Source organism: Atractosteus spatula, chromosome 14 (assembly GCF_055471065.1).
Source record: "Atractosteus spatula isolate fAtrSpa1 chromosome 14, fAtrSpa1.hap1, whole genome shotgun sequence".
Taxonomy (NCBI): domain Eukaryota; kingdom Metazoa; phylum Chordata; class Actinopteri; order Semionotiformes; family Lepisosteidae; genus Atractosteus; species Atractosteus spatula.
The window spans coordinates 19548022-19562195 of NC_142719.1; the positions used below are offsets into that span (position 1 = coordinate 19548022).

The following is a 14174-nucleotide window of genomic DNA, read 5'->3' on the forward strand; positions in this document are numbered from 1 at the left end:
TTGACATATATCCATTCATTTTTTAATATCTGCCCGCATTGTTTTCTGCATTATCAGCATCCATTACACAGTATACAACTATTAATGTGGTGCTACTTTGATGCTAAATTTTGCTCATAGGATAGGGCTTCCTCCCCTTGATTACAAAATCTATTGGTCATTCATAAAAAGGACACAAACACAGCTGAGGCAGGTAAATACAGAGCTGTATTTTAATTCAATTAAATATTGTTGCGAATACAGGGTTGAGAAAATGGCGAATTACGAAAAGCAGACCACACCCAATTATCAATAAGCAATTTAAATAAATTCCATTATTTGATTATTTGCTTATGGTGTGCAATGTGAGAAATAATCTTTCATGAAGAATTCCAATGTCTGCTTAAAATTTAAAAATGCAATATCACATGTTCTGTTTGTATCTAAAAGTCCCATTCCACTTCTTTTGAATGTTGTCCCACAATTTTTAAATGCTGTTTTATTCATTGCTGTACCTAAATGAAAAGATGAAAAGAGCCTGTGTGTCCTATGTTACACTCATTCTGGATAACTACTTATTGTATTAAGACCTGGCACTGTAGAGGTGACTGGAGTTTTAAAGTCAAATTGTTTTAAAGATCAGACATTCTCTGTAAACATGTTAATTTATGTTTTTCCATAGCAAAATATTTTTTGTTAACAGATCCCCTGTTATAACACATAACATAATTTTTAATGTTAAATAAATTCTAAAACCTGGTCTTGTCATTTATTATAAATGACAGCAGTGCTAAAAAATAATGATTGGTCATCTTGATTTTATGTGTTTATTTCTATAGCAGAGCTCTGACAGTCTTTTGCATTCTATTCTATTTAAATGTACAGGAGTGCTCGGTGTCCATAAAAAATTTCCCTCAGGGGACAATAAAAATCTTATTGTACAATGTGGGGCAACAATTGTCATCTGAACACTGATACATTGGAGAACTTATCAGGAATACTGTAAATCATTTAGCTTTTTACAGTATTTAGCCCTTTAATTTATATTTACAATTATTTTCATATGACAGTTCAAAATAGAAAGTATTTAGGAATCCTTTTTCTCTTCTATTCACCTGTCTTCAGTTCTCTTCTTTTTCTTCATACAGTATGTGATTCCATTCGTGTGAAGGTTCAGAGTCCATCAATCAGACCCTGACACAAGTCCAAGCATCATCACCTTGTAGCCTGATTTCATCTACATCTAGGTTTACATACAGTACTATTACCCACAGCACAACACAGTGCATATGCTGAAGGTCCATTTAGGAGAGTTTTTCACATCAGCCATGCTCTGGTCAACACACTGTGCTATTATCTAGCAAGTCATTTTTAAAGGTAACCTAAAATTCAAACACATTTAAATCAGTGTTGGCATTTATTCTACATTATTGAACTACAAAGAAGAAGGAACAATTTTAAAGCTACCTCTAATAACCAGTCCTGCCGTGTTTGAATTCTCCTCCTCCTGTCCTACTGGGGGCGGTGTTGCCCATTGCTCTGCTATTGGAGTCTGAGCAGCATCACTCAGTGACTCCACTAAAGCTTAAGGAGGATTTTTCACTCCAGTTCTGCTTTGATCTCCCTCATCATACTGTGTTATTGCCCACAGTTACAGACACGTTTACTGGGCAGATTCTAAGAGTAACAGATTTTCACCCTTTCAGTAAATGTGTGTTTAAAAGTATAGATATGTGTCCCATCGCTGGGGTCAAGGAATTACAGCTCCCCCATGTCATAGCCCACCTGCACTCTGATCTTCTGGGATTTATTCTTCACAGTGAGCCGTATTCCTGTTGAGAGCACAAATTCCTCACTCTTCGCTCAGGGTAATCGATTCTTTCCTGTTGATGAATTTTTTGGCCAAACCGAAGTACCAGAAGATGCTGTTTCCCAATTCCACATCCCAGCAGTGTCTCTCTGAGGTGAACCCCTCAGATCCTAGAACATAGTAATGGTGTTCAAACCTCTCTGGGTTGTCAGGAAGCTGCTCTCTCTCAGCTCTGCATCTCACACTGGTTAGATCCTCAGAGAGTGAGAGGTTGGGTTCTGCTGTGTTGGGGTCCAGTCATGAACCGCAATCCTACGAGCACTTCTCGCCGCCAACACCCGCACACTAATTAATCAATGTCATTCCTCACGCTCTTCCCTATTTATACCCTCTCACTCCACTCAGTCCCCGCTCACTATTGAGAATAACCTTTGGCTTTCTCTTGTGTGCGTTTAATACTCTCGACCTGATTTCTGGCTACCCGACCTTGTTTTTCCTCCGGCTTCGACTTCGTCTCGTCTCTCATTTTAGATTTGGATACTCTTGACCTGACTCTTGTAATACCCAACCTAGCTCTTCTACTTCGACTACGACTTTCGCCATTTGCCCTTGGGATTTGGACACCAAAGACTAGCTGCCTACAGACTCAGCGCCACATACTGTAGGGTCCAACCAGGTACTCTTAATGTCAACCACGACAGGTCCACAGTAAGAAAGGCTGATAAGAAAAATTACAGCAAATGCTGACCTTTGGAAAGATGTATTTTTTTTGGATAAATGATCATTTTAATTAAATGTACAATTTTATTAAATAGAAGGAATGCAATCACAGAGATGTATCAAATTGACCCAATAAAAGTCACCAATGGCTATGACAAATAAAAATATCAGTAAAACTAAACCTCAGTGTAAAAATAATTATCAGTTTTAAAATGAGAGTATGGTTTTGAAATTAAAGTAAATTTATTCACTATTAAAATCAATTTAAAAATTCACACACCATTGACAATATAAATATAAGTTAAATACTTCCAAATAATAAAAAATAGTAGGTTAATATAATTAATATTAATTAAGGTTGAAAATTATTAAAAGTGCATCTCTGTTAGTGTCAGAATGAGGACAACAGTTAAAAGAGTCAGGACACTACAGACACACTGTCAGGACAGAACCACCAGGACAGACTGGCCATTTAGTGACACCTGTAGAGCAAACTGAGGAGATCATTCACTTCACTCCAGGGCTCTTACACATCAAGAGGCACTGTAGGGGAAGAATATTAACAATGGTATCTTAACCAAAGTCCATTGTGGTTTTCTGTCACTAGCTTCTGCTTCTGTTCCCCTTTAATTCGGTTGATAAAGTAATTTCTGACTTCTCTATCCAGTCTTACATGCAAAAATCATTTTGATGTTTCCGGATAAAAAGATTCAGTATATACTGTATTTAAATGAAAAAAACATTAATTTAAAAAAATGAGGAACATGCTGTATGAGGTGAACACTGGAATCCTGCTAACAAATAGTCAAAGGGTATTAAAACATACAGGGCAGACGTCTCCTGGGTTTAAACTGAGGGACAAAGAATAAAGTCTGCAGTCAATGCACTAGAAGCTTAATATGTAGAATATTGATCAGCATAAAATTATTAAGAAAAATAAAGTACTAGTGATGTGGGCATTGATGGGGCTCCATTGAAAACTGCTGGGGAGATGTCAGCAGGACAGGGGCTTAGGAACTTAACACAGTCCAGTTCTCTTCATCTTCTTAAGAAGACCTAACATCTGGAACTAGAGTACGTAAAACATACTCAACCTACACAATTCAGTATTTTTTTTTGTCTCAGTAAAAATCTTGATTCACACGTTTCCTGACATTTACACAAAATTTGTAGAAAACCACTGAATTCTAATTACAATCACAGCCACACAGTGAACAAACTAAAGACCCATCCAGAAACGTTCTTCACAACCAGCTCTGCTTCGCTCAACACACTGTGTTATGATCCACTCTTATAGACACCTTCACTGGGCAGATACGCAGAAGATGAGACTCGCCTGGCCAAAATACTGGAAACACCCTCTCAGTAAATGTGCCTTTAAAAGTGTAGATGTGAGTCCCATCGTTGGGATCGGAGAATGACACCTCCCCTCTGTCATAGTCCAGTTGCACTCTGATCTTCTGGGGTTTCCTCTTCAAATTGAGTTGTGTCCGTGGTGAGGTCAGAGCTCTATAAACACCATTGCCCACCCGTAGAGCCCACACTCCGCTTTCTGGGCTCAGAGAGACTAATTCTTTCCTGTTGATGGATTGTTTAGCCACACCAAATCCCCAAAAACTTCTGTTTTCCACCTCCACATTCCAGCAGTGTCTACCTAAGGTGAATCCCTCAGATCCCAGAACACATTGTAAAGAATGAAACCTCTCTGGGTTGTCAGGAAGCTCCTGTATCTCAGGTCTGTATCGCACACAGGTCAGGTCTTCAGACAGTGACAGATGAGGTTCTGCTGTGTTGGGGTCCAGAGTCACATGTGCTGATAGGAAAAGAACAAAATAGAAATCAGCACTTACTGTACCTGTCCAAATGTATATTTTTCTAAATAAAAATGTATTTAAAAATCATTACACTTCTGTTAAATTCATGGAACTGAAGTAATACAAAGATCATAGAAATGTATAAAACTGACATTTTTAAAAACTTTATATGACAGAAATGGATATAAAAACAATTAACATAATTAAGGACAGTTACACATTTTATAAGGAGCAGTAAAAATGATTTGTAAAAGATTTACAGTGCAGTACCACACTCATGTTTAAGTAAGCTGAGGGGTTTTGATTCAGATATGAAAATCAAACACCGTTGTTGAGATCAAAACTGTAAAAATTGTAAAAGTTTTTTACAATGTTAAAAAATTGTAGGATGCTGAAATAAATGAAAAAAAAATAGGTTCGATTTTTTTTAAATGCTCTTGAGCACATTCTTGTCAGTGACAGCATAGGAACAGAAGCTTAAGTGTCAGGACAAACTGTCCATGTAGTGACTCCTGGAGGAGATCAGTCACTTCACTCCAGGACTCTTACACAGACATTCACACTCTCACTGCTTTTATCTGATTGACTCCACAATTCTAAATCTTCCTCCTGTACTGTGAAAACCTGTAAATATCCCTCCCCCTTGTGATCCTGCCCCTTAGTACTCACTGTACTGAACAATCCCCAGCATCTTCTCCCAGACTCTGTACTTCAGAGAGCCCAGGTGCTTGGCAACATCTATCAGTGCTCCTGAAACCACCTCTGGATCCTGCAGTGTGCACTGGGCTCTGCAATAGTTTTTAGGAGTCAGTACTGCTGTGGGTTTAGTCTCAGTACAATAGAAAACAGGAAGACATAGTGGAGTTTACATACCTGCTCTTTGTGTCCTTGTAGTTCTGAAAAACAACATAATAATGGATATAAATGGATAATTTATTCATTTTTATTTTTTATTTATATTTTTATATTTATTCATTTCATATAGCAAAAGACAGAAAGAAAATCTAACATAACAGATGTACACAAGAAATCTAAAACTGGGAAAAAATAATATTTTTCAACTACAAAGAACACTTAATTAAACTTTGACCGTGGTTAAAACATGAAAACCAAATATTACAATATCCGAATAATGGCACAATATAGTTACAGATATAGTGTTTACCAAGAATATAACCAAGCATCTGGTGGAATTATAGGCACCGACTGTAAGTTCTTTTTTCTCTAGCACAGCTTTCCCAGAAGCATACTGTATGTCATGACCAACCAGAAAAACCCCAGTGTCCTTTATGACACCTACACAGGCTTACAAGAGATATGCCTTCTAAACTAAACAGAACACAACCTACAGTTAAGCCTCTCTCTTTATACAGTAAATCAGGATACTACAAAAAGTAATGGGAAACCTTTCTCTCTATTCTAAAAATACATCCAAAATCAGGAGATTTCGGGTTTAACCTACAGTAGGGATTATCTGTGCAGGAGTTTCCTAAAAAACAAAAGAATGGCAAGCTCATGTAACAATGTTTAAGTACTTAACCGGAATCTTGAATCTTGTCTTAAAGACTGGTACAAGGACAAGTACATCAAAACAAGGACCCCCCAGCCTGGCACTGTCTCTTTTTTTTACTTGTGTCTTGCTGTCTGTCCTCTCATTTCCATCATTTCTCTTTGTCCTTTCTCTCCCCCTACTCGCCTGTTTTTACCCACTGTTCCTCAGTTGCTGATAACTCTTAATCATTTACCTAGAACACTACCTGGAAAACAATACAATTCCTTTGATCAGTGTGTCTCAAGACCCAAGTAAATACATTATTTTCCTTTCTTGTAGATCCTGAGAACAAATGCTGACACAAGCCAGGTGTTTGACTATAGTCCCTAGCATCTTGAGACACCTCAATAACCACGTCTATTTACCATAACAATATTAAACCATAAATAATATAAATGGCATAAACACCCCAATATTGTAAATACACTGTATATTGATACAATTCCTTGTTTAATATTTTAAATGAAGAGACACTGCTTTTCACTAAGCAGCTGGTTTTGTTGCACAAGATCATGGGAGTCCATTTGTCACGGACGTCCAAAGGGACTAACCGTGGAGAGCAGGAGAGTGGAAAAAGACCCATATGCATAGCGGCGGAACGGGAAAAAGGCCCGGGCTCGTTCGTGCAAAGAGTTCAGGAGTGCCGTATAGAGACCAATGCCCTCAGGCAGCGGACGTGGGGCGACCTGGTGTTAGGTGGGTCTCAGGACATCCGAACGTCAATGCTGAGCGAGGGCAGAGTGCAAGACCCGGAAATATATAGCCCAAGGGAAAGAGAGGGACCGGAAGGACAGCAGGCAGGAAACTAGGGACAGGACAGAGAAGGAGCGCCCTCTGGCTGCAGAGGGCGTGACACCATGGTCTCCCTGTGTGAAAGTGAGGTCATTCTGAGGCTTAGAATTTCTACCAAACTGAACTCAGTCCTCTCAATGAGAAGTTTCATCACTTACAGTAAATAAAACCATACAAAAACTGAAAAATAGAAAAGGACCTGGTCTTGTTGAAATACCCCCAGAGACCCTCAGAGCAAACCTGGCGAAAGCAATAAAACTGCTATACCAACTTTTTGGGCAGATATAAGAGGAAGTATCAAGAGAGTGGACAGAAGTTTATTTAGGAAAACTCCACAAAAAAGACTATAACAATTACAGGGGTATCATGCTTTTATCTGTGCCAGAGAAAGTAATAATTAGGATCATCCTAGAAAGGCTGTCAATAGATCTGGATAAGGAATTGAGAGACCAGCAAACAGGATTCAGACAGGACAGATCATGCTTTTGACCACATTGCTACACTGCTTGTCATTGTTGAACAGACCATAAAGTGAAATACATCCTCACATTTGTAGACTTCCTTAAAGCCTTTGATCACCTTGACCAAAAAACCCTATAGAAACTCATGGCATACTATGGAATTTTGAAAAAGTTCATAATCATTGTTAAAAAGGTCCACCTACAGTCATCCTGCTGTTCACAATGGACACCACAGACAGCTTTACAGTGAAAACCAGAGTCAGACAGTGCCCAACAGTCCCTGTTACTCTTTATCTTTTGACCTAGACCATTCATTACTGTCAGTCTGCATTCAGAGGACTGTTGTCACAGTGATCTATACCTGCAGAAATGAAATGTCTTCAGCTCCCATCTCTTGTTCTACAACTCTGACTGTGTCTGAAAGGGATGATATCTCTCTTGTAAGACTCTCAATCTTCTGCTCCATCATCTGTCTCTTCTCTTTCTCTTCCTCCCTCAGTGCAGCTATCCTGGCTGCCTCTTCATCTCGTAGAAACTGGCGAAGTTTCTCAAACTCCTCCTTTATCTGCTTCTCTGTCTGTAGGGCCTGTTTCTGGAATGGGAAATGCAATGGAAAAACATCTGAACATATGAAATACATTCTAATTTTTTTTTTTAAATAACTCAATCAGCTTGTGAATGTAATTTTTTGTGACTATATCCAACATGCTATGAGGAATCTTCACCTCATAGTTGTGTTTAACAATCTCTACTGTAACTTTCTGTAAAATAATGCATACTCTATCTGGTAATTTAACCTTGGCCAAGGAGGCAACTTCCTCCTTTATGTGACCATCTTCCTGTTGAGTCTGTGTCTAGAATGGAAAAGGTATAATACTCAGTAATAAAGCTGTATTATACAGTCATGATGAAGTTTCTTCACTCTTCAGAAATGCTGGACTAATCTGTATTTATCCTACTTGATGTGTAGTCTTGACATGTATTGTCACTTTTCCTTTAACACATTAATAAAACCAGTGACAAAAAATCCCACACTAAATCCAAAATAACTCAAAGAACTCCTTTTGAGTTCAGTTTCTTGGGAATATCTTTAACAGTCAAGATATGAAGAATCTTCACTTCATTGTTTCATTAACCTCTTCTGTGATTTCATTTTCTAATTTCTAACACCTTCTTTCAAATCAGTCGTGGGGGAGCTGGAGCCGATTCCAGTAAGGGATAGGAGCAAGGCAGGGCACCAGTCCATAGCAGGACACAAACACACACTCACATAAGGGAAGGGCTAATTCTCTCAGAAGCCAATTAAACTACTGGTCTGTGGAGGAAACCCACGAGAGCATGGGGAGAACATACAAAGTCCATGCACCCCAAGTCAGGAATTGAACTCAGAAACCCAGCACAGCGAGGCTTAATCTTAACCGCTGTGCCACCCAAAAAACAGCTTACTGTATAAGTATTACAATCATATATTAAAAATTACACCTTAATATATAATGTTAAATAGTATGTCTTTAAAAAACACAAATAACACTAAACTAGCAATTTAACCTGGGTTAGTAACAATGTATTTTAGATATTTTAAATTTGTAAACTCAGTTTATTGCTTTATTTTTAAACCATATAACAGTAAACGTACCTTAATGTGTACCACAGTTTGGTCATATGTGTGTTTAAAGGAATCTAGCTTCTTCTGCAGGGACTGCAGTACAGCCTTAAGCTCCTCCTGGAATGAGATGACAGAGCTCACACTTTGCTCCAGGAATGACTGACAGCAGGTCCAAACAGAAAATTCCAGATAATAATGCACACATGGTTCACATTTACTGGAGAAAGACACTGAGACTATGTTCACATACTGTATCACTGCAAGGATTGGATCTTTTCATTGATTTAAACTAGTTTTCACATTTTTTTATTTAATACAATGTCAAATGATTGATATGATTTAATTAATTGCATTTAAATACAATTACATCATTGTTATGTTCATCATCATCATATTTTAGGAATAAACAGTGACTTCAAATTAGCTGTTTGTGTTCCTGTTCATCACAGAGTGTCCCCTAAACAGCAGGACCTGACACCTCTGGAATTAAACACTCTGAACAGAACAGTGCAGCTCTCTGTGTCTTTTCCCTTGTCAGTACTGTCTAGCACTGGTCACTACAAAACAATCAAGTTACTGAATACTGTTGGAGTTTTTATTACTTTATAGTAATTCCAACATGATAGGAAAAATTGTAAAACATGCAAATGCAAAAGTACAATATTCCCAAAACAATACATTTTAAGTTGAGGTTTTATATACCTTTAATAATAAAGTACCTGCAATTTAATTTAGATACCAGTACCAAAATTCATCATACAAATCATAGTTTTGTGACATAGGTCTTATTTTTCCCTTTGTGAAGATGGACAGTGTTTTTGCATGTCGATATTGAAGACAAGACGTAAAAGTCAGTATATAAAAGATACCAATATATATTTTCACATCAGTGAAAAAGCATGGAACAAAAAGTTATTTTTCTAATCACACTCATTAACATTTAAATTCCTATTTAACTAAAGTTAAACAGCTTTCTAAATACACTGACAATAACCTTGTTTTCAATATTAAAGTTTTAATTAAATTGTTTCCAAACCTTATACTTCTGAGATGTCTCCTGCACTGAGCAAAATTTGTGGTTTTCATGTTTTTCTAAAGTTACACAATCAACACAGACAGGTTCTTCATCATTCAAACAGAAGAGCTTGAGTTTCTCCCTGTGCAGACTGCAGAGCACTTCAGACCCTACTGGAGGTCTCTGACTCCTCTCCTGTAAGAAGGCCTCACATAGATTCTTTAGAGCCAGGTTGATTGGAGGGTTGTCTCTTGAAGATCTTCTCCTGCAGGCTGGACATTCCTGAGAGCCCTTCTGCTCCCAGTACTGCTGCAGACAGGCTTTACAGAAGCTGTGACTACATGTCAAGACAACAGGATCCGTGAAGATTTCATAGCACACAGGACAGGAGAGCTCTTCTTCCAGGACTGAAGATCTTGCTGCCATTTCTTCAGAGTAACGGGCGTCTTGTTCTCAGTAATGTCTTCTGATCACAGCTTGAAATATACTTTCACTTTCACTTAGTGCTTTTATAAGTTGTGTTGAAATCACCTTCCAGTAAAATTACATCTATAATTGATGTTCTTTATTTACTGTGTCTTTATTGTTGTTTTTTTTTAATTTTTAAAAAGCGACATATTTCAGCACAGAAACACATCACTAATTCAGATTATATATTATATTATATAGTTTGTGTTTATGACGTTCACATCCTGAAAAGTTCCACTTTCACTTTCATGTAGTGCTTTAAAAAGTTTTGGTGAGTTCACTGTCCTGTTAAAATGCATTAGTTGCATTTATTTACTTATTGTGAGAGTTACATTTTTGTATTTTTAAAGAGTGGCATAATTCAGTACAGATCATCATTAATATAGATTCATAGACGGTGTCCCAAATGCCGGAAAACCCTTCTTTCAACTCCGCATTTCTGTGACGTAGCGCAAGTCTGGACTTAAAGTGCGCGAGCATTCGAAGTTGCATCGTTATAAAAAGGGACTCCATCGCATGACACCATTCATTGATTATAGCTCACGGTCAAAATACTTTCTGCTGTTACTGCTTTCGCGCTGCTTCTTTTTCAGTGTTTAAGTGCACATCGGAAGAGATTTTTAAATGAAATTTTCATGGGAACTGGGTAATACCCGGAATGGTGGAGCGCCGGAACGCAGACAATAACTTCACAGGTTTATTTTCTTATGCTGCTCTACCTTTACACATTTCTTTACTGTTTCATAAAAAGAATCAAAACATTGATTAATATAGATTTTAAAGTTCCGAGAGCTTTGACCCAGTATGTAAAATAAACGGCACAAAATAATTTCACTTTTTCCTGATAGGTACAAGTGCAATGAATTGAAATATAAAAGTTTTGACTTGGGGCACAATTCCAGGAAAAGAGAATATCCTCTCAAAGTACCCTCCTCTTCATCATTCATTTACTGTTTTTGTACCACAGGTCCAGGGACTTTGCCCTAGTAATTTTATACAGTGAGTAATTTCACATTTTTCTGATAGGTACAGTTTTGTTACAGTATGTCGACACACAGCGCCAGTTTGTGTTTATGTTGCTTGTGTTTTTGTTACTCTATTATGGTACTAAGGTGACTTGGCAGGTTCTGTTCAGTTCAGTGAGATACAGAATAAAGAGCAGATTTGTCTGTGAAAGCTGTCTGTCTCAGTCCTTGGTTTCACACGGCATTAACAGTGTACTTAATTGAAATCAAGGCTGCCCTTCAAACCTGTTTGGTTCCCTTTTCAGGAGGCTCGCCATTCAGTTTCTCCCATACCTCAAGCTCCTTTTTTGCCACCGACAGACTGTTTAGCAGCCTCTTTTCACCAGGGATGCAGTTAGCCAGCTTCTCTTAGGACTGACACCTCCCCATTTCTTTTCTCTTTTCTGACAGGTCTGGGCTGATAAATCCCCACTGGCCAGTAATTAATTATCCCATTAGCATCTCCTTTCACTTTTCACTCTCTGTCCATCCCAGAGCACTCACACCCTTCTCAGTCAGGGCTCTTCAGATGTTGCACCACTCTCCAGTCTCCTTTGCTTGTGCCCCTTTATTGAAATTCTTCTGGTTTCCTGTTACTAGGTTGTCTCTGTGTCTTTCTCCCTTCCACCTTTATTTCTGAATTGTATCTGCAGCAGTACCGATGTTCACCCCTGCAAACTATCTGAATCTGTAAATGGTCTTATTGTGAAAATATTGATAAAGGAATAAATCTCCTGCTATGGTTTAGAAGGTTGGTTCATTACCTCTTTTGTTCAGATTTTCTTTATCCAGCAATATACAAAACACCCAAATTGTGTGTCCACCCTACTACAGTTACAGGTCACAGATTGTTCCTCTTTTGAAAGCAAAGGGAAAAACTGTTTAGCAGGAAACTAAAATTCTGATTTACTGAAAGTAGTAGAGTCCATCAACAGCAACAGCTAAAAGGAGTGTTCAACTTAGAACTCAAAGACAAATAATATGCCTTCTTTGTGCTTATCAAATAAGACATACAGTAACTGCACTAGAAAGTTATTATTAGTTTCCTTCTCCAGTTGTGGCAGTCCAGTCAGAGGGCTCTGGGATCCAGTCATTTAAAGCGTACGTCCTCAGGGACTGACTGCCCTATCTTTCTTACAACTTTCTGAATGCCCTATCTGTAACAATAATAATCAACACAAAACTTATACAGCACACATTACGCAATATAAACCAGTAACACATCTATGCATTTCAGATGCCTATGTCCTACAGACCCAAAAACATAGAATTCTAAGAAAACAATATGACTCAAAACTAAATCTCCCTTCTGATAGCATGGATGCCCAAAATTTGATAGGAATTAATCTCTCTATTCTAAAAATTGCATCTCAAACAGGGACAGAAGTTTTTAACCTAAGGATTGCCCAATATATGAAACTAGAAATTCCTAAAATAAACAGGACAGCAAATTATCTAAAATTCTGTTCAGACTACTGAGCAAGAATCTGGTCCCTAAGTCTGATCAGTACAAAATCCTTTCACATGGCACAAGCTTAGAGAAAGAGGAGGGTGATGGTGATCCTTCTTTTTTCTTTGTCTTTTATGTTTCTGTGTCTTTCTTCCCTTTTTCTTTCTTTCTATTTCTTCTTATATCTCTGATTAAGACTCTGATGAGTTATCGTGCAATTAATAAACCAGAGTATATCTTAATACCGTAGGAAGTACAATATTCAGTAAGCTAAAGCTATGGGTGGTGTTATCAATACAGACCACTTACTTCCCTAGAATGAGACAGGGCCGTCAGTCTGACCCAGCCTCAGAAATCAGGATCGTGTTTCCAGAGTACTATGCTCTGTTAGTAGCTCATCTGACACATGTGGGGGTGAGGCAGTAGCTCTGAATCCAGATTGAGTCAGGTGCCAGTCTACTTGTGTATTGTTATGTTCACCTGAAGCACACGCAGGTCTGTGCAGTGAGCAAGCTGGTTTATGAAGTGAGTGTGATGATAGCTGTATTTGTTGCAGATGTGTATTCAGCATGAGGCTGGCAGCTGTGTGATTGTGCTGTTGAAGGGCAATCAGCAGGTTAAGTTCCCCTTCCCTAGAAGGGGAGCAATAGTAAGATCTAGGAACCAAGAGGGGATCTATCTGTGAGCACTTGATAACAGTTTGTTTGTTCTGTTCTGGGACATGCTGACAGCATGTGAGAACCAGAGAGGAGAGGTGAGGCCAGAGGGGCCCAAATATACAGTATGTGTGAAGTCTAAAGTAGTCAACAGGTCTACCTAGCTGCTGGGCCCTGATTGTGACTCTAAGGAATGTAACACCACCCTCTGCAGGGCATGAGGTGGTGAGAGGATCTAGAGTTGTGTGTGTGAAGGTAGTGTGGACTGGGTATGAGGGAGGTACGTTGGCAGCTGTTAGTTGTGAGCAATGTACAGTAGCTGTGAGTAGAATTCATGTGAGCTAGTAGCTACGACACCTCACAATAGAGAAAAAGACTGACAGCAAGTAGCAAGTGGCTTTGTGAGAGTAGTGATACGATCGTCATCCCTACTCTAAAGGGCGTTCTGACCCTTTCGTATTTTAGTTCATTATGTTCACCTGCCCCCTGTTTAGTCTGCCACTATTTAAGCCTGGTGCTCTTGCTTTTCCTGGCTCAGCATTGGGAGATGGACACCCCGGAAGCCCGCCTACCAGCAGGTCCAGGAGAGACCCGATGGCACAGGCTTCATCACGGCATATTGATCATCTGAGTCTGGGGCTCAGAGCGCCTGGCCTCGTTACCCTGGTTTTACTCCCTGTTCCTGTTCCGGATCCTGTTCCAGATTTTAACCTTGTTTGTGTCATCTTGGATGGATCCTCCAGACTCTGGACTGCGCCCCAGATTTCCCCTTTGGACTGTCTGGATTTGTTTGTCTATACCACGACCCCGGAGTACCGGATCACCGTCGTCATGCACCCCTGTCTGT

At 38.9% G+C, this 14174-nt stretch overlaps 1 protein-coding gene across 1 annotated transcript; it reads right to left on the reverse strand.

Moving 5' to 3' along the window:
* Positions 1 to 2579: 2579 nt before the first annotated feature.
* LOC148820876 (E3 ubiquitin-protein ligase TRIM35-like) lies at positions 2580 to 10242 on the reverse strand. The gene is made up of 6 exons (XM_088933168.1): positions 9771 to 10242; positions 8765 to 8851; positions 7490 to 7720; positions 5197 to 5219; positions 4993 to 5111; positions 2580 to 4322 (listed from the first exon to the last, which is right to left on the reverse strand). The coding sequence occupies exons 1-6, from the start codon at positions 10173 to 10175 to the stop codon at positions 3775 to 3777; spliced, it is 1413 nt and encodes a 470-aa protein (XP_088789294.1). The 5' UTR covers positions 10176 to 10242; the 3' UTR covers positions 2580 to 3774.
* Between the last annotated feature and the right edge of the window lie 3932 nt (positions 10243 to 14174).